At 41.6% G+C, this 27953-nt stretch overlaps 1 protein-coding gene across 1 annotated transcript; it reads left to right on the top strand.

Moving 5' to 3' along the window:
* The first annotated feature begins 17 nt into the window (after positions 1-17).
* Positions 18-22652, top strand: cyldb (cylindromatosis (turban tumor syndrome), b). Its single transcript, XM_055652191.1, has 14 exons — positions 18-138; positions 1543-1984; positions 4118-4214; positions 6349-6548; positions 7613-7778; positions 8751-8892; positions 10097-10204; positions 11716-11795; positions 12680-12746; positions 15250-15379; positions 16987-17095; positions 19178-19296; positions 21621-21825; positions 22183-22652. The coding sequence occupies exons 2-14, from the start codon at positions 1568-1570 to the stop codon at positions 22356-22358; spliced, it is 2016 nt and encodes a 671-aa protein (XP_055508166.1). The 5' UTR covers positions 18-138; positions 1543-1567; the 3' UTR covers positions 22359-22652.
* The last annotated feature ends 5301 nt before the right edge of the window (positions 22653-27953 follow it).

Raw genomic sequence — 27953 nt, 5'->3', positions numbered from 1 at the left:
ACGGGGGGTGGCGCATGCGTAGTGCCCGGATCACGTGAGACGGGGGTTGGCGCATGCGTAGTACCTGCTGCAAGAATCACGTGAGACGGGGTGGCGCAGGCGCAGGCGCAGTGCTCGGTCCGGCGGCGGAGGGATGGGGTGAGTATGTCCCGGGTTGAGACACAACAGCGGCCGGGAAACGCTCTCGCGTACTCGGTGTGTGGACTTGAACAGCAGCGGGCGGGCGGGGTCGAGACAGCGGCGGTAACAGCAGCCTAGGCATCGAATAAACCCCGGGGTTACGTGCAGACAGGTGCCGGGGCCCGGCGCACTGCATTCCCGGTGGGCATGGGTCTGCGGCCGCTCTGCCCATCTAACCTCGCCCTAGCCCACTGTGCGGCCCAAACCCTCGTCCCGGGTGAAACGTACAGACTGCATACAGATGCTGGGTTCTTGAGCAAATAAAAAAAACAAAATGTTGGAGGAACTCAGTCCTCCACAGATGCTGGTGGCACAAGGAAATGCAGATACTCGGATCTTGAGCAAATAAAAAACAATACTGGAGGAATTCAGTCCTCTACAGGTGCTGGAGACATCAGGAACTGCAGGTGTTGGGTGCTTGACCAAAAAATGCTGGAGAATGCCATTAATAACAACAAGCCAGAGCAAAAAAAATCCAAATTGTTGGAGGAATTTGCAAGGAAGTACAGATGTTGGGATCTTGAACAAAACACAAAGTACTGGAAGAACATGGTGGGTCAGGCAGTATCTGGAGAGATTCAAAGAGAGTAGTACTTCTTAAAAGCAGGCCTACGTTGTGGAGATTTTGCAGTGGAGCAATAAAATGGATGCATTATATTAGGAACTGCAGGTACTGGAATCTTGAACAAATCACAGTGCCGAAGTAGCTCAGTGGTTTGGGCAGCACCAGTGGAGGGAAATTAAGCACGGACCCTTCTAAGGTGGCGAGCATTCACAAATCATGCTTAAAACTGCATAATTGAGTTTGTCTTCATGTAGGCTGGTCTGGTTGGTTGCTATACATGAGATCCACGGTGAGCTAGCCGATTAGATGCAAAATTGGTTAGAAAGTAGGAAACATGGTGGTAGAGGATTGTTTTTCAGACAGAAGACCTGTAACCAGAGGTCTGCCTCAGGGGTCTGTGCTGTGTTTTCTTGTTCTTTATACAGTATTAACAATTTAGGTATAAACATAGGTGGCATTTTAAAAATTTATGATTTATGAATGACACTAAAATTGGTGGTATAGTGAACAGGGGAAGACGATTACAGGCAGGCAGTATTAGGCATTCATAAATCTATTGAATGATGATTCTTTTTTCATGCTGCAAACCCCTAAGGTTTAGATTTATAATTGTCACGCGTACTGAGGTACAGTGAAAAGCTTTGTTTTATAAGTTATCCATTCAAATCGGAAAATGCTATATTTAAATATATTCGTGAAACAACAATAAAAGATAATTATCATATTTATCCTTTGTGTCTAAATTAATCATTTGCGTCTTATATTCTAAAATTTACCATTGGTATGATCCCTTTCAGGTTCTAACCTTGCCTTGGATTCCTCATGGAAAGAATGGGCGGAGTTGAAAATGATAAACGTTATTGTATTGTGTTAAAAGATTTTACTACATGTGGAATAAAGGTCCCGCGAGGGTCTTTGGGATATTTCAACCGCTCAAGACGTGAGGAAATGTCCGCAACTGTGGAAAACGTCAAGCAAGTGGTAAAGTTGCAACCAGGAAATTATAAAGCAATCAAAAAGGAAGAAGCGGAGCTACTTGTTGATATCCAGGATCTTTCTCATCGATATGAGCTCTTTAAGAACGAACCGCTCTTCAGATCCATTGCTAAAGTCCAAATCAATGACGTAGTTCAACTTCGAAAGAACAACAAGGTGGTAGGAATTGTCAAGAATATTGAAAATTCCACGAGAAAAAAAGAATTGGATCTATATGGAACATTGTTTCAAGTAAGCTTGATGGTAAGCAGCAAATAACCAGAAAATATTGTGGGTTCAGTTTGTAAATGTCATTTACAATGCCGAATTGTAAAGAACCATTGGGCACTTGCTAGTTTGGAAAATGTCAAGAATGTTGCATTGTCATATGAAACAGAACAGAATAATTACATTTTCACTTGCAGCTGCTTCTTATTGAGTCCACATACAAGAAACGATAAGTGTAAAGCCCGAGCTGAACACACCTTAGCATCTGCATGTCAATGGTGTCTGTCTTATGCTTTTGGGGGAAAGATTAATGGCAAAATGGTGCTGCGGGAAGAATGCTCTTTCCTCCCTGGACTTGCACAGCACACAGCGGATATGTAAGGCTCCTTTGTGAGTGTATGCGCACGCATACGTGTGTGTGTATTATATAATATAATATATGTGTGTGTGTGTGTATATATATATATATACACACACACACACACGCGCACACACACACACATATATATACATATACATACACACACATGCGCACACACTTAATATTTATTTAAACAAACGATAGTGTAAACACAAAAAAAGCCCCAAAGTCTATGTAGGTCAGAGCTTATTTGGAGGTTGATTAATAGCAAAATGGTTGCCGGGAAGAAGCTGCTCCTGGACGTCACAGTTTTAAGGCTCCTTTTCTACCTTCCTGTTGGCAGGAGTAAGATGAGAGTTTGGCCAGGGCTGTGTGAGTCTTTGATATTGCTGGTAGCATAATCAGAAACCCTCTCCTCTGGATGTAATTCTGGGAAGTGAGCTTCATGAGAATGTACGCTTGCAAAACACAAAATGTTGCAGGAACTCAGCGGGTCAGGTGGCGTCTGTGCAGGGAATGGACAGACATTTCAAGTTGGGATATTTCTTCAGACTGATTGTTCTGGTGGGGGGGGAGCTGACTGTAGTGGGGGTGTGGGGAGAGAGGAAGTTCTAATCCCTCCACAGATGCTGCTTGACCTACTGAGGTCTTCCTGCTCTTTGTGTTCTGCTCTAGATTCCAGCACCTGCAGTCTCTTATGTTTCCATGGTTAATCATCTTTTGTCCAGCAATCAGCATTTTGACCATGAACTTAAAGCTTTGTATCAGCTGTACCTTATTATTTGGATGCTTGTGTAAAACACAGCTCAAAAGGACTATCTAACAGCATTGGAGATCATCTAACTTTTCTTTAGTTTGTCATTGTTTTGTATCAAGTGGAGCAATTTTGATCCTTTGGATGAATGCAGGTTTTATTTATACATTAATATCAGATTTCAATGAACCAGAATAATATAATTATTCATGAACTAGGCCTAAATTGAGTGAATGTGGAGAAGATGTTTCCTGGTAGTGGAAGGCTCTAGGACAAGGCGGCACAGCATTAGAATAAAAGGACATACCATTGGAATGGAGATGATGAGGAATTTCTTTAGCCAGAGGGTGGTGACTCTGTGGGATTCATGGCCACAGACGACTGGAGGGCATGTCATTGGGTATTTAGGTGGGAAATGATGGGTTCTTGATTAGTAAAGGCATTCAGGTTTACAGGGAGAAGATACTAGAATGGGATGGAGGAAAAAAACAGATCACCCTTGATCCAGAGCAGAGTAAGTTTTGCAGCATAATTAAAAGCCACGTTGGCAAGATATCATCTGGCAGGCTGAGTGCTTTGGTCTGGAGTGTTTTAGGTCATCAGATAAATTATGCCCCTAGAGCTATTGTGTGCCTGTGGGTAGCATTAAGCTCTGGAGTCAACATAAGAAAATAAAAAAGAGAGAATCCTGTTACTTGGTGTTAATTTATTTTGTCTGTATATTTCATCATTAAGTTTAAAAGAGGAAATTTGAAAATTCAAGCAAAGAGCTACAAGTACTGAGTGGCTCAGACAGCATCTGTGCTGAAAAAAATAATTTCATGTTTCAGGTTAATGATCCTTCAGCAGTACATCGACGTCTTGTTTCTTTGCATGGATGCTTCCTGACTTGCTGAACAAGTAGTTTTTATTAATTTGCTTCAGATTTTGCAAGTAATACTTGGAAGAGACTATGTAGAGCTCTTCTTGTTAAAGCTTCAGTGACTCGCATGTCGCCTCACTTAAAATGTTTTTCTCTATTCTCTGCACCTTTCTCACCCCACTTTCAATGTAGGAAGACAATAGATCAAGTCGGAAGAAATGTGATACATGCGTGAAGGTTAATGCAGGAGAAATCATTCAGGTCAGCAACACTGAAGTAGAACCATTTGGTAAGAAATTAAATTGTACAATGGTAGTTTCAAGCTTGCTTATTTTGTGCATGAACGGTTTAACGTTGTAACGGGAGTGCATTGATATTCTGTGCCTGACATGTTATGTTTCAATGTTTCATTGGCAACAATTTATTTTTTGCATAACACCTGGGAACTGCTTGGGATATTTTGTGGAGAATTATCGACACAGATCAGACTATCTCACAAACCAACCTCCCATCCATTGCCTCCATCTACACTTCTCGCTGTTTCAGCAAGGACACCAGCATAATCAAGGACCAGCCTTACCCCGGTCACTCCCTCTTCTCTCCTCTCCCATCAGTCAAGAGGTACAGAGGTGTAAAAACACACAACTCCAGATTCAGGGACAGTTTCTTCCCATCTGTAATCGGGCAATTGAACCATCCTATCGCCAACTAAAGAGCAGTCCTGAACTACTATCTATCTCACTTTACTCAGACTTTACTGGACTTTATCTTGTACTAAACACTATTCTCTTTATCATGTATCTGCACACAGTACACAACTTGATTGTAATCCCGTAACGTCTTTCCGCTGACTGATTAGCATGTATTTCACTGTATCTCAGTGCACGTGACAACAATAAATTAAACTAAATTTGAAGCAATGCTGGAGATAATCCCTTAACGGCCAAGGGTATCATTAAATTTGGTGATAATTAAGGTGGCTAGAGTTAGAGATTTTGAGAGGGCTGGAGGATATTATGGATTGTGGAAACGGTGAAGGGTTTAGAAAACCAAGATGAAAAATGTTAAGCAAAACACAAAGTGCGGGAAGAACTCAGTGGGTCAGGCAGCCTCTGGGGAGGGGATGGACAGATGATGTTTAAGAGCAGGACTCTTCAGACTGATTGACGTCAGGCCCTTAAAGAGCCTTAGCAACTTATAGAGGATGATCTATTATAGATAGCAATTGCAAAGAGCAGTATTTCATACTGGATCCTTTTTTTTAAATCAAAAAAGCATTGCCCTAACATATTTTTAAACTGTTTTTTCACTTAAAACTAAAATGAACCACAGCTACCTCTGCAATCTGAAGTGACTATTTGTTTGCCAAGCACCAGTCTCCCTCTTTTGCTTTTGATTTATTGGGATAAGATTATTAATAGTAATTGGAATGATCAAAAAGCTCTTGTTTTCCAACCCAGACAGGTTTTTTTTTCCTATTAAAGCAAATGTTTGAGCTTTCTCGGATGGCCTCGGGAGGCCAATTTGAAACCCCATTCCCCAAGGAATTTGTACCAAGTGTTTTATTTCGTCTGACAATACTCACTGTGATTGGCATGCAGAAAGCTCAGCGATTTCATGAGAGAAACATCTCTCAACCGCATTATTCTTTTGCTTGGATTTTGGTTGCTTTTGGAGTGGTGGTGTGAGAGATTTTTACCTTTGATACAAGTTTCCTCATGTCAGATAGTCCAGAAGGTAGAATTAGACCATTCAGCCCATCGAGTCAGCTCCGTTATTTGATCATGGTTGATCTATTTTTCCCTATCAACCCCATAAGCTTTGACACCTTTACTAATGAAGAATCTATCATTCTCTGCATTAAAAATACCCAACAATTTGGCTTTCACCACTGTATGTGGCAATTAATTCCACAGATGCACCACTCTGGCTAATGAAATTCCTCCTCATCTCCAGTCTAGATGTACTTCCTTTTATTCTGGCCCTAGACTCTCCCACTACTGCAAACATCCTCTCCACTTCCACTATCTAGACCTTCCATTATTTTGTAGGTTTTGGTGAGATACTCCCACATCCTTTCAGACTCCAGCAAGTGTAGGCCATAAGCTATCATGTACTCTTATGCTAACCCAATCATTTCTGGGATAAGGGGAAGATAAACTCGTATTCAGTATCTGAGTTAATATGTTTGTGTAGGTTGTTCAGTTGCGGAGGTTTTTTTAATTCTGTGTGATATTTATGCCATAAATATGAAATATCTGTGGTTTAACCTTGTTGTCTTACAGTTTTAGCAGATGCAAAAAATGGGAGCACACAACTATTCGAAGATCCATACCAAAATATCAGTACATCTTCGAGAAGAAAGGGAATGGAACAATCAAATGAAGTTCCAAAGTCATTTGTCTCCTCTGCTTCAATTCCAGACCGTGGGAAGAACTCTTCTAAACACATTTCCAAAGCTCTGACTCAAATCAGCCCTGATCTTTTTGAGGGATGTGAGAATCCTGCTCTTGAGGTTGGGTCAATGGTTGAAGTACAATTAAGAAGCATTCTTGTCTACGGAGTTATTAGATGGATTGGTATACCAGAAGGAAAGGTGCAAAGGATGGCAGGAATTGAATTGGTAAGTTTTTTACTGGTTTTGTTTTCTGACCTGCATGATTGCATGTAATTTGATAAATATTTGTAAGTATGTCGGATGCTTTTTGACAAATGTTATCAAATATAGACACAAGATGCTGGGTCAGGCAGCATCTCTGGAGAAAACGAATAGGTGACATTTTGGGTATAATCAGTGAAATCCTTATGGAAGTATGACAGAATTGGCTTGGTATAATTGTAAATTGTTCCTGGTGTGTGTAGAATAGTGTAAGTGTGCGGGGATTGCTGGTCGGTGTGGACTCGGATGGCTGAAGGATCTGTTTCCGCACAGTATCGCTAAACTAAAGGGACGATCAAATCAAATCAAAGACTATGCATGAATACAATCAATTCATCCACAGTGTACAGATAAGATTGTGACGGGTTTTCACATGTTGGGTGTCGAGGAGACATTTCTTCTTGGACAATCTAGAAGTAGAGATCTCTTTAAGAATAAGTGGTCCTCCTTAAGTGGACCTCCATTTAAGACAGATCTCACAAAACAGCTACCCTTCCATTGATTTAATTTATACTTTATGCTGCCCGGGCAAGTCTACCACCATAATCAAGGACCACTCACCCCGGTCACTCTCTTCTCCCCCCTCCCATCGGGCAGGATCTTCAGAATTTTGAAAATACACATCTCCAGATTCAGGAACAGTTTCTTCATGGCAAATATTCGGCAACTGAACAGTCCTCTCATCAGCTAGAGTGTGGTCTTGACCTCCCATCTGTCTAATTGGAGACCTTATGAAATTTCACTGCACACTGTGGAGGAATTGATTGTATTCATATGTCATTTGTCTTTTCTGTGGCTGGATAGCACACAAACAAAAACCCTTCATTTGTACCCTGGTACCCAGGACAATAATAAATGAGACGAGATGAGATCAATTCTTTTTCTGAGGGTAGTGAGAATTTGGCACTCTTCCTCAAAGGGCAATGGCAGCAATATCTTTGAATATTTTCAAGGCAGGGGTAGGTAGTTTATTCATGAACAAAGGTAGACAAATGTGAAGCTAACGTTTCTTTTTAAATCATTTCTAGGACTATGAGCAGAAAACTGGCTCTGGTGGCACATTTGAGAAAAGGCAATATTTTGTCTGTGAAAAGAATAAAGCATTATTTATACAGCTTGGAGACTGTAAACCAGATGCACGTTTTCTCACACGTGAACTAAAGAATGTGCGCACAACCCCAATTAATGCACCAGGTAAAATTGCTGTTCTTTGTTTGCTTTTTGGGACATTTGCTAAGACTGCTCTGAAATATTTTATTGCCTTTTGGTCAGAATAACGCAGATGTTTAGTGTAGAGATCCAGCATGGAAACGGGCCCTTCAGCCCACGCTGACCATTGACCACTATGTTATCCCATTTTCTCATCCATTCCCTACACACTGTGGACTAGTTACAGCGGCCAATTAAGCTGCAAACTCGCATGTCTTCGGTATGCGGGAGGAAACTGGAGCACCCGAAGGAGACCCACGTGGCACAGGGAGAATGTACAGACTCTGCATATAGGCAGCACCTGAGATCAGGATCGAACCCGTATCTCTGATGCAATGCTGCAGTGGCTCGACCAGCTGAGCCACTGTGCCACTCCTGTTAATGAATGTTGTGAGTACGCTCTGTAATAAGTGGTGCAGCGGTAGAGTTGTTGACTTAAAGTGCCAGAGACCCAAGTTCAATCCTGACTGCAGGTGCTGTCTGTACGGAGTTTATACATTCTCCCTGTGACTGCGTGGGTTTCCTCTGGGTACTCCGGTTTCCTCCCACTTGGTGGGCCAAAGGGCCTGTTACTGTGCTGTATCTCCAAAGTCTAAAGTGTAACCAGTACAGCAGCAGAAAACCCGATTTTAGTACTTGAAAACCCCTAAGTTTCCATTCTATGAAGCAGAAACATCCAAGATTGCAATTGAGATAATCATACTGTATATTTAATTATGAGCTAGGGGTTGCAAAAAGATTGATCATTAGTTTTACTCCTTTAAAACTAAGTCTTGCTGTGCTTATTGGAAGTCCGGGATTATATGTTATGTTTTGGCTCTAAAAGTTAATCCACACTTTTTTTTCATGCATATTTTTCGGTGCTGCATTTGGCCTTGGAATTACATTTAACTTACTGGATTATGAATTTAATATGTGAGAACTAAAAATATTAATTTTGGTTGTTTCAATTACTAGAGAAAATGATTGCAGATGATCACACAATGGAAGAGGATGTTCCCCCAGTACATGAGGATGAGGTGCAGCAGTTGATGGCAGGGAGAATGAAAGGGATTCAGGGACATTACAATTCTTGTTACCTGGACTCTACAATTTTCAGGTTAGGCTCCCGTTTCTAGGTTTGAATTGGTTGTTATGTGCCGCCTCTGTTCTTGCGAAAGCACTGATGTTGTGCGGTACCATTTTTCTATGCTGTTGGACAGTTGTACCATAACACTTTACTACAGGCGGTTCAAGATTAAAAAGTGGTAGACACAAAATGCTGGAGTAACTCAGCGGGACAGGCAGCATCTCTGGAGAGAAGGAATGGGTGGCGTTTTTCTGGTCGAGACACTTCTTCAGACTGAAGTCAGGGAAGTGGGTGGGACAGAGATAGATGTAGTCAGGAACAGTAAGACTGGTGGGAGAACTGGGATGGGGAGGGGATACAGAGAGAGAGAGAGAGAGAGGGAGAGAGAGAAAAAGCAAGGGCTATAATGTACTGTATGCGGTGCATAATTTGGTTTCTGTGGCAAATAAGAACCAAAGTACTGGAGAACTTTATTGAAAACTTGCAGCCGATTTCAATGAGCAATATAATGAATACAGGGTCCTGACCTGAAACATCACCTATTCATGTTTTCCAGAGATGCTGTTTGACCCGCTGAGTTACTCCAGCACTGTTTTTTTTCCCCAGGGTAAGCTGATGTGAACTCGGTCAATTTAAATGAAGGAGAGTAATTTGCTCCCAAGAGAAAAAAAAAATATTCTAATTACTTTCAGTTAGTTTTTATGACATTTATTGTGTGGAGTGGAGCCTTTGCAGTGCTTTAAATGTAAAGGGAAAAAAATGCATATCCCAAGTATTTGCGAATGTCAAACACGATCGCTGGCATATAATGGACTTGACCACATTAACGTAATTAACGGGCTTGTGTCCGATGGTGGGTGGAGTTTCATTGAATGTACATTGATGTCTCTGCTGAGACGGCCCCTGTGCTGTGTAGGATGCATCAGATATCCCGAGTGGGTCTGTACATTTGGGATAATTTCTAGGATATGTTTGTTTCCCCCCCCCGTGTGTGTTCTTCATTTTATACCTGAAGGCAGATTTTCACCTTTAGCTCCATTGATATTTTACACAGGGCAAGTGTAGATTGGGGTCAATTGCAGTCACGGCCGGAAGTGTGAAGGGAGTATTCCCCTCTCGAAGCTGAATGTCATTCACAGAAAATGTTCTATTTCCAGCCCATTTATTTCAACATAGGTAAGAATGAATTCTACAGAGTTATGCCTCATTGTTTTACTTTTCATTAATTTTTCAGTTTGTTCACGTTCAGTTCAGTATTGGATGGTATACTTCACAAGCCCGGAGGACATGACGAGAAAATTCAACAAATACTGAGGGAGGATATAGTCAACCCATTGCGAACGTAAGTGAGAATCACAGTATCGATTCTGCAATGAGTTGTACTGCACAGAAATAGGCCCTTTGGCCCAATTTGTCCATGCCGTCCAAGCCTCGTGCACCTGACAATTTTAAGATTTGTTCTTTTTTTAAAATATTTCAAAGTTATGGGCAAAAATAGTCTTTGGTTCCACTTTGATGATGAAGAGCCAACATGTGGCAGTGATGTTCCAGATTGAATGACATTCTCTGTTCAGTTTGCTGGTCAAGTCTATTGAAATAAAGAAATGATTTTAAAATCTAGGATCAAATAGAAGATTAGTCAAGAGTTTTTGTTATTAATTTCTACTTTGCAATGCTTACTGTGCAAATTGTTTGAGGGCAGGATTAATTTATTTGTCCGGATCTGGAATCATCAGTCATTTTCATAAGTGGAAGATTGGGTTTTCTAAATTTGAACGAGCATATGTACTGGCGATACGAATTGTGGACCAATGATTGAAAATACAGTAAGCCCTCGCAATAACGGCCCTCTATAGAGCAGATTTTGGTTATAGCAGACCGATGCTCCCATTGCATCCTTTCGGCAGTTACCCAACGAGCTGGTATTACGTGGCGTGCTTCCTGGTCCAGTTTGCGGGATGGGAGAGAGCGAGCAGCAAGAAGGCGGTGTGAATACCGGGCTCTCCCCTGGCGCACCGCGTGTGGGGCTGGGGGCTGAGTGGCTCCCTGGCCTGAGAATCCCGCTGGTTTAACCCACCCCCACGATGGGTTTTTTTCCCTCCTGGCTTGGGTTAAACTTAAACCCCCCTCACTAGGTTATAGCAGACAATTGGCAATCGTGAACAGCAGCTCCTCTTCTCCCCCCCCTTTCCCCCCCCCCCCCACCTTGGTCCATTATGGTGAGGATTTACTGTATACCCCTTTACTTATGCCACTTTATTATATACACTTCTATTTCTTCTGACTAGTGGTCTAGTGGCACCAGATTAATTGGTAGAGAATACAACGTTTCAGTGGAACTATCAATTTGCTGTTGGAACGATTAAGAAATACGATTTCCATCTAGAAGCACAAGGACCCGCAGATGCTGGAATCTTGAGTAAAACAAAGTGCTGGGCCAAATCGGTGGGACAGGCAGCATCTGTGGAGGGAATGGATGGGCAATGTTTCATGTTGAGACCCTTCAGATAACATAGAAAATAGGTGCAGGAGTAGGCCATTCGGCCCTTCAAGCCTGCACCGCCATTCAATATGATCATGGCTGATCATCCAACTCATAACATTTCGGTTCAGGACCATTTTCAAGGGTGCGAACTAGAAGCGTTGTTTTTTCATTCCCTTTGTCGATCCTGTCTGGCCCGCTAAGTTACTCCAGCACTTCTTTTTTATTAAGATTTCCTGCCACTCATTCTTTGTCATTTCGTGTAGTGTAGAAGTGTTGCACAATTGTAATTTTCTCTGTAATTTAGGGTCCGGATATTTAAATAAATATTCAAGATGCCAAGAGTTAACCACCAAATACTTTGATCCTAGGACTGGGTTTGTGAATGCAGAGAAGGTGATGAAATTGAGGAAGCTGTTAGGATGTGACACGTTTGTTTCGGCAGAGAAGGGTAACTATTTTATTTTTCGTTAAGTATAAACATTCTCCTGATGTCGCCTTATTTTTGAGTTGCAATGTTTCCTTGTTTTTTTTTTTTCATCAATCAGGAATGGCAACCAGGTTGGTCTAAATACATTATTGTGAAATTGGGACAGATGCTCATATCTAGAACAAAGTGTGGTCAAGGAAGTCTATGGAATGTAGGAAGGAACTGCAGATATAATAACTGTCTCAACCGCCACCCATGGCAGCGGGTCCCAGCGCTCGCCACCCTCTGTAGAAAACTTGTCCTGCACGTCTCCTTTAAACTTTGCCCTTCTCACATTAAGCCTATGGCCTCTAATGTTTGGTTTGTTCCCCTTATTGTTCAATACAATTACCTTGATGTTTGACCAACACCAGGATCTTCAGAACGATGGCATTCTAAAATACGTCTAAATTTGATCCTTTTAAGTTTTCCCTATGCTTTCTCGTCGATGTACTAAGATGGGGGGTGCATTTTTTTTCTGGGTTGTATCTAACATTAAATGCAAGAGGATATTTTTTTTAATTATAATTATTTGCCAAGTACAGGTGTTCACCCGAATATTCTATTAGCAAACTCTTGAGCGATAACCTAACATATAATAAGGTTTCCTTTAATGAAATCTGAATGATATTGTGTTTATAACTGCAGTTTATTTAACATCAATTATATTTTGTATTCGAGAGCCTACAAAACCAAGCATTATTTTGGATCTGAGTGCCTGTCTTCAAATCAGAGCTGTAACTAACCTATCATGAATGTACACTGTGCAATCTGCCAGTGCCCATCTTCCTGAACTATTGTAATAAATAACTACAATTAAAGTGAATAGCACGGTTTATGTGAACTTCTGATCATTTGCATTCTAGATCCAGAAGAGTTTATCAATGTCCTACTGCATGAAGTCTTGGCGGTTGATCCACTGCTAAAGATCAGGTAATTTTCTTTTTTTTAAGCTAGTGACATTTCTTCGTAGACATCATTTCTGATCAGTTCATGTCCATTAAACGAATCCAGCTCAGAAGCTAAAAGAGATTGAACATAAAACAATGAGGGAAGAACTTAGCTTATCAAGCATCTGTGAAAGCAAAAGGTGTATGTCCATGTTTCAGGCCAAAGCTCTGCATCAGGGCTGGATATCGGCAAACGCCTTTCACACTCACAGATGCTGCTTGACCCACTGTATTATCTCAGCATTCTGTTTTTTGTTCCAGTTTCTCCCCACTTGATATCAATTGTGATCACCAAAGTATAGTTTGAAAAACAGATTTTTATGATTCAAACTGAATTTGAAAAGATTCTGGTACCAATTGGACTAGTTTTTAAGACTTTACTTGGAAGCTCTGTCATAATTTTGAAATTGCCCTTCATTACGAATGTCATACATTCTAGCTTTAATTTCTAAACTCTTTAATTTTGTCAAGAGAAAAAGTAGAAGAAAAAAATGCATTAAAAGTAATGAAAATGTGTTGTTTCTGTCACTAGCTGTCCCAGATTTTAATCTTGAGTTTCCCTTCTAAATATTTGTTCGATAATAACAGTTTTGTTTTACATTTAAAAAGTTGTTCTGAATTTTTCAAATTGATTTCAACGTTGAAATAAATCTCATGCTCATTACAAGAGGGCATTTCTTTCACGTCCTGTGTCAGCTTGGATGTCCCGAAGATCTTGAGTAATTTATATCTTTGCTTCTGGACTCACCAATTGCTCTGATATTCTTAGTTTAGAGATCCTGTGTAAGCAGGTCCTTCAGCCCACAGAGTCCACACCAAACAACGATCACCCATGCACACTAGGGACAATTTACAGAAGTGAATCGACCTGCAAACCTGTATGTCTTTGAGATGTGTGAGGAAACCGGAGCACCCGGACGCAACCCACGCGGTCACAGGGAGAACGAGCAATTTCCGTACAGACAGAGCCTGAGGTCAGGGTCGGACCCGGGTCTCTGGCGCTGTGAGGCAGCAAGGGAGAGAAAATGATCGATTCCCTGTATAATTTTGAAACCAAAATGATCTCCACCCATGGCGATTGCAAACGACTGCAGATGCTGCAAAAAACAAACTGTTGAAGGAACTCAGCCGTTTTTAACCATAGAGTTTTCTTGCAGTGGCCATACAAAGTTTAAACACTGATTTTTGTCTCGGATTTGAACAAATAAACTGGCAATCCTGGAGCAATTGGTAGATAGTAGGGCAAAGGTGTGAGATAAGAGGATAAAGATAGAAGAGGCACAAAATGTGAAGCCGGAGGAAAGAATATAGGTGGAATGGGAAAGGGAGAAAGGAATGGGAATTCAGGTAGGGCCTCTCAGCCCCCTCCCCCTGCCCCCCCTCACCTGCATCCACTTATCACTTGCCGACCCCCTTGTTCCGCCCCCACCAATTTTCCAGCTTTCTCTTCCCCCCTCCCCCCCCACTAAAATCATTCTGAAGAAGGATCCCAATTAAAGGACTTGTGTCTCAGCAGGATCCTCACTAAGACCAAAAAAGTAGATCACATTACTCCAGTTCTGAGATCTTTACACTGGCTTCCTGTCTTTCAAAGAATTGATTTCAAAATACTACTGTTGGTTTACAAAGCACTGAATGGTTTAGGGCCAAAATACATTTCTGATCTTCTGCTTAGCTACGAACCTCCCAGACCTCTCAGATCGTCTGGGACAGGTCTGCTCTGTGTCCCCAGAGTCAGAACTAAACATGGAGAGGCAGCATTTAGTTTTTATGCACCACATATCTGGAACAAACTCCCAGAAAACTGCAGGTCTGCTGCAACTCTCAGCTCTTTTAAATCTAGACTGAAGACTTTTCTGTTTGCCGCTGCCTTTCAGTAAACAATACAATTTATTAATTACCTATACTGCACTGTAACTTCTATTCCTGGTTTTATTCTATTTTAAATATTCTATTTGATTGCTTTTAATTTTGTAATTATTTTATCTGAATAATCTAATCATCGTTTTACATCTAAATGTCATTTCATATGTGTTTCTTTCCAATGCTTATAATGGTTTATGTAAAGCACTTTGAATTACCTTGTTGTGAAAGGTGCTATACAAATAAACTTGCCTTGCCTTGCCTTGCCCAACCCGAAACGTCGCCTATCCATGTTCTCCAGAGATGCTGCTGACCCGCTGAGTTACTCCAGCACTTTGTGCCTTTTCTTTTTGTAAACCAGTACCTGCAGTTCCTTGTGTCTTCATTAACTCATTACATCTTCATTTTTCTCTTTCCTTCTGATGTTTCCTCGGTAACCTAAATTAAAACTGGTCTCCTTGCAATATATATACAGTTTCTGAAAATAAATTATGGTCAAATCCTAACCCCTTTCTAATTTTATTAACAGTTTGTCTCTAGTTACTGTACTGATGGCTGTAAGTGATGACATTTTTATTGATGTGGACACAAGAATAGTGTTATTCTTCATGTGCACACTTCAGGTCGGGTGAGAAAATTCAGGAAAGCAACTGTTATCAGATAATCCTGGATAAAGATGACACAGTTAAAGTGCCAACGGTACAGTTTCTCCTGGAGCGATCCTTCCTCTCCTGTGATTTGAAATTTGAGGAGGTTGGTTGCTCTCTTTTCCAAAACACTAACTTTTTCTCTTAAATATTTCACTTTATTAATGTTCAGTGAGTTGCTTCGCAATTAACGTTTCAAAACCCACTAAGAAATTCAGAACAATCTGCTTCAAATGTTTTCACTAGTACTATAAAGTTTAATTTGTGGACCAGTTTAGAGATACAGTAGGGAAATAGGGCCTTGGGCCCACTGAGTCCATGCTGACCACTGATCGCCCATTCATGCTAGTTCTATGTTAACCCACCCACTCCCTACACATAAGGGTGGTATTACAGAAGGCCAATGAACATACAAACACAAGGACAATGTAGCACCTGGAAGAAACCCATGCATAACGTGAAAACTCCACGCAGCCAGCACCTGAGGTCAGGATCAAACCCTGGTCTGGTGCTGTGAGGCAGCAGCTCTACCACCATTGTGCTGCCCATTCATTCTTAAAGAAGTTGTGTAATCACTAGGCATTTTGGGCTGCAAGTGAATTGCGAGTTGGAGTTAAGGTGACCAAGCTTACGATAGTATTAGTATTTATTGTAAAATTGCTCCTTCAGTTATTCAGGGTTCTATGTGCTACTGGCTTGAAAAACTGTTTTGATTTACAAGGTAAGTCATCATGGGCTCTCTTGGTGAATTGTAGTGCATTTCATTGTTGTCAATTGACAGTTGTAATGCATTATAATGTGGTGTAAGTTTGAGTAATGCCCAAACTATCAAGGTCCCTTTTCATGACAATATGGATTCAGTTTTAGGCCAGTTTCAAGTACCTCCTTTCTTTCCAATGCTGCATTTTGCACTTCACTGCCAATAAATTGAAATAAAAATGTGGATCAAGGTCTCTCTGACCTTGTGATCGGAGTGCAACACAGCACGGTTTGGGAACAGCTCCACCTAAGGCCGCATGAAATTGCAGAGCATTCTGGACGCAGCCCAGACCATCACGCAAACCAACTTCCCTCCCATTGGCTTCATCCATACTTCATGCTGCCTCAGCAAGGCCACCAGCATAATCAAGAACGTCTCACCTCCCTCGTCTCACCTCTCCCATCAGGCAAGAGGTACATAAATGTGACAAAGCACACCTCCAGATTCAGGTACAGTTTCTTCCCAGCTGTTATCAGGCAACTGAACCAGATTGTAATTATGTATTCTTTCCGCTGACTGGATAACACGCAACTAAGGCTTTTCACTGTACCTCGGTACACGCGACAATCAACTCAACTCCTCTCTCCAACTAGAGAGCGGTCCCGAACTACCATCAACCTCATTGGAGACCCTTGGACTATCTTTAATTGGACTTTAGTGGACTATCTTGCACTAAACGTTATTCCCTTTATCCCGTATCTATACACTGTGGACGGCCTGATTGTAATCATGTATAGTCTTTCTGATTGAATAGCACGCAACAAAGCTTTTCACTGCACCTCTGTACATGTGACAATAATACATTAAATTAAACTGTGCTGTGTACAATATCTAAAATTTTAGGTAGATATTAAGTGTTGAAGCTGGCATTAGGGAATATTGGGGCAATGTGGGGTTATATTATCAAATAGTTACTAGCATCTCCCAACTTTCCAATGGTATTTCAATTTCAGATCCCATCATGTCTTCTGGTGCAGATGCCAAGGTTTGGAAAACAGTTTAAAATGTTCACAGAAATCATGCCCTCGCTGGAACTAGATATTACAGACTTACTCAACAACTGTAAGTATTGGTTGTATATTTATAATTCAGTTAATTGTGTCATAAAGATTCCCTTTTCTTTAACAGCATTGCATGTAAAATGTGCAAGTGGTTTAATAGTAGCAAATCACTATAAACACCATACTGTGATTGCATCCAGCTATCAGTATTTGTACATTGAGTAGTATTTGCACAGAAATAAAGCACAAGTACATTGAATACAGATGGTTTCTATTGCTGTTAGTTCAGAGATAGTGTGAAAACGGGCTCTTCGGCCCACCGAGTCGGCGCAGTCAAGCAATCACCCGTAGACTAGTTCTGTCCTACACACTTGGGGTAATTTACAGAAGCTGATTAACCCACAAACATGAACGTCTTTGAAATGTGGGAGGAAACCGGAGCATCTGGAGAAAACCAACGTGGTCACAGATAAAATGTACAAACTCTGTACAGACGGCACCCGTAGTCAGGATCGAACCTGGGTCTCTGGCACTGTAAGGCAGCAACGCTATCGCTGTGCCACTGTGCCGCAGCTTGTGAGTCCTTTCTGTGGATCTCACAAACAGCAGTGATTGAAATGGTATTAGTCACACATTTTGTCACATGAATTACTCAGCAAGTTATGTGCATTCAAAAAAAGACGCAAAGTGCTGGAGTAACACGGTGGGACAGGCAGCTTCTCCACAGAACATGGATAGGTGATGTTTCAGGTTGACCAGACTCCCCTGTATGTACACCCACATACTTTATTTGTTCAAGAGATGGGGTTGTCATTGGCAAGGCTGCCATTGTCCTGAAATAGGTAGAGCTGTGCCAGTTTCAATAGGTCACAGAAAGTGTTTGAAACCTTCATTGATCGAATGACAGGCAAGATCTCATGAAAAACCAACCACATTGCTGTGATCATATCGTCACTAAAAGACCAGATTGTATTCGGGTGGCAGAATTTCCTTCAGTTTTAACAACAATCAACTTGCACAGTTACTAACACTCTTGTTATTTGTTTTATATCACTCTATAACACTGTCTGTATCTCTCATTTCACTTTCCCCTGAAGAAAGGTCTGGACCTGAAACATCACCTATTCCTTTTCTCCAGTGATGCTGTCTGACCCACTGAGTTACTCCAGATATTGTGTCTATCTTTAATTTAAACCAGCATCTGCAGTTCCTTCCTACACCATTGTTATCCAGTCAGTGGATTTCAACTCCATGTCAATGAACGCAACCACAGTACTTTGTACAGCTGCCGATACTAGATAGTATTCCATAGAACACCGAACATTACACCAGAGAAACGGGACCTTCGTCCTACAATATCCATGTTACACATAATGCCAGGTTAAATCTCCTCTACCTTCATATGATCTATATCCTTCCATTTGCTGTATATTCACATGCTTCAAATGGCACTGTCATATCTGACTTCAGCACCACCACTTCAACACCACATTCCAGGCATCCACCACTCTCTGTTTAAAAAAATAACTTGTCCTGTGCATCTCATTTAAATTATGCCCCTCACATTTTAAAGCTATGCCTTTTTGATATTTGAACCCTGTGGGGAAAAAAGGTTCCGACTGTCTACCCTATCTATGCTGCTGATTATTTGTATTCTTATATCAAGTCACCCCTCAGCCTCTGACACTCCAGAGAAAACAATCCAAGTTTGTCTAACTTCTTCCTAACGCTAATATCCTCAAATTCAGGCAGCGCTTTGGTAAACCTGTCTTGCACCCCCTCCAAAGCCTCCATATCCTTGCTGCAGTGGGGTGAACAGAACTGCACATAATACTCCAAATGCAGCCTAACCATGACTTCCTGACTCTTGCACTCGATGCTCCAACCGATGAAAGCAAGCACACCTTCATTACCACTCTATCTACTTGTGTTGCCACTACCATTCAGCTATGGACTTGGACTCCAAGATCCCTCTGTACATCATTGCTGTTAAGGGCTTTGCCATTAACTTTTACATCACTGACATAGCCTAGATTCATCACTGCTTGGGAGTATGAGTGAAGCGAGACCAAGCTTTGCCAAATCTGATAACTCATTCTGTGTGTTTGAAGAATGTAGCAGTTTTGTTTTTTGTTCTCTGCAGCTCTGAGGCAGTGCTTCATTTGTGGAGTGGTGGCAGAATATGAATGTGCTCAGTGCCTTCTGGATCCAATGCTGAGTCCGGGTGCTATCAAGCAGTACTGTGACACTTGCAACAGCCAGGTATGGATTCATTATCAACAAATTAATTGAGTACTAAACCAATGACACCACAATCATTTCAAATCTAAAATTATGGGTTTGAACCCAGACAATAATGAAGACTGAAATGTAGTTAGTTCCACTCTATGGGCGGCACGCTGACACAGTGGTAGAGTTGCTGCCTTACAGCGCCAGAGACCCGGGTTCGATCCTAACTACAGGTGCTGTCTGTATGGAGTTTGTACATTCTCCCTGTGACCTTGGTAATTTTCTCCGGGTGCTTTGGTTTCCTCCCACACTCCAAAGACGTACAGATTTGCAGGTTAATTGGCCTCTGTAAATAGCCCCTGGTCTGAACGGAAAATCGGTATGGACTTGGTGGGCTGACTGACCTGTTTCCACGCTGTATCTCTAAAACTAAACACTTTCATTACATCGAGTCATGCGCTATAGAAGTAGACCTTTCTGCCCTCCATCCCCATGTGAGTATCAGGTATCCATATGTACTTGCACTTCGACCATGGCCTGCCATGCTTTCACAATTCAGCTGCTCTGCTAGATACTCAAATGTGTGCATCTGCCTCCTCTATCCACTCAGGCCATGTTCCAGATTCCAATTCACCCTAGATGAGAAAGTTCTTCCTCCGATCCCTTTGATGTTCTTGCCCTAAAAATATGTTCTCTAGTTTAAAATGTCTCTGCTAAGAGGAAAAGTTTCCGATATACTCTTATCTATGCTCCTTATAATCATGTCGTCCTCCATTGAGTCCCGGCTCAGCCTCCCTCTACCTTGTGGATAAATAAGCCAACCTGTCCAGTCTCTCATGGCTGAAACGCTACATCCTGGTGAATGTCCTCTCCAGCGCAAACAACATATAGTGTGGTGACCAGTTCTGTACACTCTACTCCAGCTGCGGTTTACCAATGTCTTATTAAGTTGTAACATAGCCTCCTGGCTCCCATGTTCTGCGCCCCAGCTGATGAAGGCACATATCCCATGTACCGTTTCCCTGTGCTGCTCCCCACCTTCAGGCTCTTTGGACTAGTGCAGCAAACTCCCTCCGTTTTTCAATATTCTCAAGCACTAACATTGAATGTTGTACCCAGAACAGTACAGCGCAAGGAACAGGCCATTCAGCCCACAATGTCCATGCTGAACACAATGCCAATTTAAACTGATTTCTACTGCCTGCAAGTGATCCATATCCCTCCATTCCCTGCATATTCATGTGTCTATATTAAAGCCTCTTAAATGGCACTATTGTATCTGTCTCCACTTCTCCCCTTGGCAGCACATTCCAGGCATCCACTACTTTCCCTGTGGGGGTAAAAACTTGCCCTGCACATCTCCTTTAAATTTTGCCCCTCTCACGTTAAAGCTCTGCCCTCTAATCTTTGACATTTCCACCCTGGGGGGGGGGGGGGGGGGTTTTTCTGACTGTTTACCATGCCCATGTATCTCTCATATAAACTTCTATCAGGTCTCCCCTCAGCCTCCGACATTCCAGAGAAAACAATCCAAGTTTGTCCAACCTCTCCTTGAAGCTAAGATACCTCTAATCGAGGCAGCATTCTGGCAAACCTGAACCCTCTGCAAAGCCCACACATCCCTCCAACAATGTGGCACTCCCATGCATAATGTCCTAGCTTATTACTCCTGCTAAAGTGCATCAGGATCAAATGCTGTGCTCTTACCAATTGATCAACATCATCCTCTGACTACTAACTTAAGATAAACTTGATGAGTAAACCTACATTCATCCTCCCATCATCAAAGCCTGCATCCACAGATTGCTGCATTCCAAGATCTAGTGTGAAAAAGCCACAGTAGGTGCTGATTTACAACTGACCACAGGGCGGCGCAGTGGTAGAGTTGCTGCCATACAGCGCAGGGCCCCGTGATTGATCCTGACTATGGGTGCAGTCAGTACGGAGTTTGTACGTTCTCCCTGTGACTGCGTGGGTTTTCTCAGAGTGTTCCGTTTTCCTTCCACACTCCACAGAAGTACAGGTTTGTAGGTTAGTTGGCTTTGATAAAATTGTCCCTGGTGTGTCAGATGGTGATCACTGGTTGGCCCGGACTCGGTGAGAGCCAAAAGGCCTGTTTCCACGTTGTATGTACAGGTACTGATGTTGGTCTTTTGTGGGCTCTCAGGAAGGGCTAGGGGGCCATGTTGGAGCCTGTTTGTAAATCCCTTTCCCTGGTGAATCTAACTTTCAGTTTTATATTTAAAAGCGTTTGCACATCGTTACTAATAATGAGATGTTCTAATACATTGTTCATGAATCCAAAACTGCTGAATCTCACTTTGTCTCCAATATTTTGCTCTGGGATTTTTCCTCAGGTTCATTCCCACAAGGGGAGGAAGGACCACCAATTCCGAAAATTTCCTTCTCCGATCAATGTTTGCGTCAAAGCCCCTTTTCCACGGCACAAGATGGAATTGTTTGCAGTACTTTGCATTGAAACCAGCCACTATGTGTCATTTGTGAAATATGGCGCCAGCAAAAATTCATGGCTGTTCTTTGACAGTATGGCTGATCGAATTGGTAAAGCTCTATTGGATATATTACACACACACACACACACACACACACACACACACACACACACACACACACACACACACACACACACACACACACACACACACACACACACACACACACACACACACACACACACACACACACACACACACTACTCCCCCTGCGTAATTTAAATAGGTATATACTATAACATTTGTCTTGTAGATAAAATAATTGAACACTCAAATTCTATCCATTTAAATCTATTGGTTTCATAGACTGATGTGTATATTGGTTTCTTAGACTTGGGTGCATAGACTGATGCAAGTTTTTGTTTTTTTTCCCCCTTCACTGACCAAACTGTTCTGTCTGCCTTAGATGAAGAGAATATCCCAGAGATTACGATTTGTCCACAAATAGGTGATTACCTGATGATATCAGAGGAAATGCTGGCTTATACCAACCTGAAGCAGCTTGATGGATTTGCTAAAAGACTTTTCTGTGATGCCTACATGTGCATGTACTGGAGCCCAAGGATGTGTTTGTATAAGTGACTCTCGAGATCTAACGGCTGAGTGATTTTGCTCCGGGCAACAAATGGAAATGGCCCTTATCACACTGAATGACTGGTTCAATAGCAATGCACAACAAATGATTAATTCCTTCTCTATCAAAGAATCTACTGGACTTTGTAAAGTAATACTGTACATAAGAGTAATTGTTTGAATTTTATGATGAAATGACATTTGAAATGAATGTTCTGCTGCAGTTTTTACTTGTTATTTCTGCACATTAATGGATATATATATATAGGAGAATTATTGAGAAAATTAAAGTGTAGAACTACATTTTGCGAGGAGGTGAATTATATTAGTTTTAGTTTATTATTATTCTCATGTGTACTGAGGGACAATGAAAAGCTTCTTTTTGTTGCATGCTGTCCAGTCAAGTGCAAGAATATATGATTACTATCAGGCCGTCCACAGATACACTCTAATGGGAATAACGGGGATAGCATTTAGTGCATGGTAAAGACTGATTAAATGTGTCCTGATAACAGCTGGGAAGAAACTGGCCCAGAAACTTTTATAAACTGGCCCAGAAACCAGTATCATCCTATTTAATTTAAAGCAGGTAAAATATATTGCTGAATATCAGCCAATATGAAGAACTTGCATCTCCTTTCAAAGCACTGCATGCATTTATATAATTGACACACATATTGTTTGAATGTACTACATAAGAACCGAGGGACCCTGCACATCATTGCAATAATACATCTGCTTGGTATTGTTGGCACCACCAGGATAAGTCAACTGTGGAGAAAATTTGATTTGAATTTGATGAAATCTTGAACAAATGACTTGATCTCTTTCCAACATAGTTGTGATGACTCATTGCACAGTCCACATCAATGCACTTTTGGCCTTGGACCACAACATCCAGTGTAAAAACCACAGATCTGCGAGACAACATGGTGACTCCAGCTAAGGCAGCTTCACGCAATTTGAGAAAACTTGGTGATGTACACATTGTTGTGCAAATTTTACTCCCTTGGAATCTCCAGAGAAATTACTAGGTAAAAAGATGTTGTACACCAAATTTTACTTGAAATCATGGTAACGGGTCGGAGTCATGCAGTGTGGAAAGAGGTCCTTTAGCCCAACTTGCCCATACAGTGAGTCCTTATCCTCTGAAGTATGATGCAGAGTGCACAAGCTGATGGACATGTGACAAAGAGCTCAGTGAGTGAACTTCAAGGAATCTTCATGTAATGTTTCTGGAATTTCCCACACACAAACCGCATCAGCTTGTGAACATGTCCTGAGCTGCCTTTCATTCACTGGTTTTAATTCTCCGCATTAGAAAATGTGCTGAGATGTTTTGGATTGTCAACTGTGCCACTGTTGTAGAGAGAAAATCTGGTGATGTTCATTTGACTTGTTTCTTTAATGCCTTCTATATTGTGTGGATGGATCTTTTAATTTTCACAGTTGTAAGTTGGGTGTTAGGAATAACTTTATTCCTTTGTTTTCATGTTTATAAAACCTAAATTATCTAAACTCTCTGAATACATAATGTTTGGGACAAAGACCCATCATTTATTTATTTTCCTCCGTACTCCAATATTTGAGATTTGTAATAGAAAAAAAAATAACGTGGTCAGATTTCAAAACAAGATAGCAAAAAAAGCTTAGAATCTATTTATTTGAACTCTGTCTGCCCTTAAATAATGAGTTGAATCATGATGCTCGTCAGCCATTGATTTAATGGATAATACAGTCGGGAATAGGTTGACTTATTTTAAACAACTGATCGGCAATTTTCTATGTAGACACAAAATGCTGGAGTAGCTCTGGAGAAAATGAATTCTCTCTACACATTCCATATCTATGTATTGCTAATCAGAAGCGAGTAATGAGATGAGATGATGCATCTTTCCATCTCCGCTGAGGTATATCAACAATGGCTACTGTCCCCATTCATGTGAATGGGATCACCGATGTTAGTTGAAAAAATAAATTAAAGCAATTTATCTCCTTTAAGCAATATTTAAATCTTTTGATGCTTTACAGCTGCAGGCACTAACAGAGGTAAGTGCAAGTGATTATTGAAAATGCATGCACAAAGGCGGCATTAATTAAAAGCAGGTTGCGTTCAGTTCAACTGAATTAATCTTCTACAGCTCAATAAAAGCCTCTTAACATAAAACCTGTTTGCACGTGCATTGTCATACCACTTGTCCAAGAACAGCTCTGAATGAGTGTCGTGTTCGATAAATCACCGGATTCAGATAACAGAGTTTGATTCACTGTGTAATCATTACACTTTAGCGGTGCAGAGATGATGACCAGTTTCTTTGAACGATCTTTTATTAATAAGTCGCTCCTTGGTCTACAGGTCTGGCCACAACGGTGGCAGTCGAACAACTGCTTGTGAAAGCGAAATCGCACAAAAACCCCAGCTCCTCCCGGGTCACCCAGCTTCTGAACGCCGGGTTCGACACTTGCGTGCACCATCAGGCGCCGCTACAACACTACTGAACAAAGATACTAGAGGAGCCTCTAGTATCTTTGCTACTGAATAAGGCACATACACTCGTGTATCCCCGAATATCCTAAAACACACTCACAAACCCCGAGTACACAGCAAAGCATGCCGCAGGATGTTTCTAAATACACTCATTATCGCGTTTGCTCACTGCATTTCATCAAAACATCAATAATGCCTTAGTTTTGATGAAATGCAGTGAGCAAACGCGATAATTCCCGATATTTTCTATCTTTATATCTGCACGGCCAACAACTTCCGTTGTTATTTTGCCTTCAGCTCCCTCTTGTCTTTACCTTCGTTTTTCTTTATCTTCTGGACTCTAAAGCAGGATAACTGTGTCTCACGGTCACCCCGACTGGCACAGTTATTTACAGCTCAAAAACGGGCTGTTTTCGCGGTTTTTAACAGGTTTGAAAGTTCGCATTTTCAGCATCAATAACATGTACTGGAAGTGACGTTTGTACCCCAGTTAAATTTTGCGGTCACGTGGGTGAGGATCTATGCTCCAGTGACCTTTCGTGAAACCACCCTATAGAATGGCCTGGAAAAGGCTGCGTTCCCAGACATGGACAGGTGCAAGGTCAATTCTAGATAACGCGTCTGAATCTTGTTTTCAAGAGGCTATGGAATGTAGAGCTGCTAATTTAGCTAATAACTCCATTCCACATTTTAGCTGAAATTTTTGTGTTTAACCCTTACACTACAATGAGCTAAAATGTTGTCCCATTAATGTGGACAGGGCTCATTACTTCCAGTCCCTGCCATGAACTTCATTCCTCATTGATTCCACCTCTCCATTTCAAAGTGCTAGCTCTTTGCAACCTTGCTGTCCCTAAGCTTTGGCCATGCATTTCATCATGAAAATTGCCGATCTCCACCTTTGTAATGTCATCTGCTCTCACTTCTCTTAGACCATTGTTCATACTTTTGCCTCAACTATTCCAATGCTCTTCTGGGGCAGCATCCCAACCACTACCTCATTGAAACATACAGAATGGTGAAAGGCTTGGATCGAGTGGATGTGGAGAGGATGTTTCCACTAGCGGGTGAGTCCAGCACTAGAGGTCATAGTCTTAGAATTAAAGGATGTTCTTTTAAGGAGATGAAGATAATTTTTTTTAGTCAGAAGGCAGTGAATCTGTGGAATTCTTTGCCACAGAAGGCTGTAGAGGCCAGGTCAGTGGATATTTTTACGGCATAGATGAGATTTTTGATTAGTACAGGTGTCAGAGGTTATGGGGAGAAGGCAGGAGAATGGGGTTAGGAGGGAGATAGATCAACCATGATTGAATGGCGGAGTAGACTTGATGGCCTGAATGGCCTAATTCTACTCCTATCACTTACCAAACCATTCATTCAATCCATGGTCTTTCTGTTAATATCAACTACTGGGGTAATCTTACATAGGAAATGTTTGCCAACTCCCTTATGCTTTGGAAACTATTATTGCCAGAAATATTTATTGGTAGACAAAGTTTTGAAAGGTCAGGAATTGAGGGCTGTTTGATCTGGCACAGATGAGGGGTTGTCATGGGGCAGATCACCCATGATCCTATCTAATGGCAGGCTTAGCTTGAGGGGCCAGGTGACACTATTATATTGTTCTCCTGCAACACTTCCAGGACTGATTGGTTTCATCCACAACAACAAAGTCAATGGTTTCATTGGATGCCTAATCATAAATTAGAAACGTCACAAGACAGTAAAAAAATATAACACGTTACGTCCTCATGGATCTCTCAAACCTCAAAGTGCTCTTCAAATGTAAAATGTTACTCGACATTGAAGCAACCAGTTTGGAAAAAAAATCTGGATGCTTTTTTTGTTGATGGATTGGGTTGATCAAGATTGCTCCTCAGATTCATACAGGATCCTTCTCAACACCATGGCCTAGCATGTAGTTTGGACTACAGCAAAGTGGACTTAAGGCATTGGGTCAAACAGGATCGTAACTGCACATGAAAAGAGCTGCAGATGCTGGTTTTAATCAAAGGTAGACACAAAATGCTGGAGTAACTCAGCAGAACAGGCATCATCTCAGGAGCGAAGTAATGGGTGATGTTTCGGGTCGAGACCCTTCAGTCTGAAGAATGTTTGGGACACATAGCTTCACAGGTGTTTGTAATTGCTCAGGGGTCTTCAATTGCCTCCTTAATGCAGGTATAAGAGCTCTCAGCACCTAGTCTTTCCTCCAGTCTTTCCATCACCTTGGGAAACTTTTATTGCTGTTTATCAACATGAGGACCAAAGTTGTGCCAATGAAAGTCAAAGAAGCCATTATGAGACTGAGAAACAAGAATAAAACTGTCAGAGATATCAGCCAAACCTTAGGCTTATCAACTGTTTGGAACATCATTAAGAAGAAAGAGAGCACTCATGAGATTACTAATCGCAAAGGGACTGGCAGGCCAAGGAAGACCTCCACAGCTGAAACCGGAATTCTCTCTATAATAAAGAAAAACCCCCAAACACATGTCCGACAGATCAGAAACACTCTTCAGGAGCCAGGTGTGGATTTGTCAATTACTACTGTCTGCAGAAGACTTCATGGACAGAAATACATAGGCTACACTGCAAGATGCAAACCACTGGTTAGCTGCCAAAATAGGATAGCCAGGTTACAGTTTGCCAAGAAGTACTTAAAAGAGCAACCACAGTTCTTGAAAAAGGTCTTGTGGACAGATGAGATGAAGATTAACATATCAGAGTGATGGCAAGAGCGAAGTATGGAGGAGAGAAGGAACTGCCCAAGATCCAAAGCATGCCACATCATCCACGCAACACACGGTGGTGGGGGTGTTATGGCCTAGGCATGTATTACGGCTGAAGGTACTGGCTCACTTTTCTTCATAGATAATACATAGAAAATAGGTGCAGGAGTAGGCCATTCAGCCCTTCGAGCCTGCACCGCCATTCTATATGATCACGGCTGATCATCCAACTCAGTATCCTGTACCTGCCTTCTCTCCATACCCCCTGATCCCTTTAGCCACAAGGGCCACATCTAACTCCCTCTTAAATATAGCCAATGAACTGGCCTCAACTACATTCTGTGGCAGAGAATTCCAGAGATTCACCACTCTGTGTAAAAAATG

This window comes from Leucoraja erinacea, chromosome 21, assembly GCF_028641065.1.
Source record: "Leucoraja erinacea ecotype New England chromosome 21, Leri_hhj_1, whole genome shotgun sequence".
In the NCBI taxonomy this organism is placed as follows: Eukaryota; Metazoa; Chordata; class Chondrichthyes; order Rajiformes; family Rajidae; genus Leucoraja; species Leucoraja erinaceus.
Note: the sequence above shows the minus strand (reverse complement) of the source record. Positions and strands in the feature narration are given on the sequence as shown.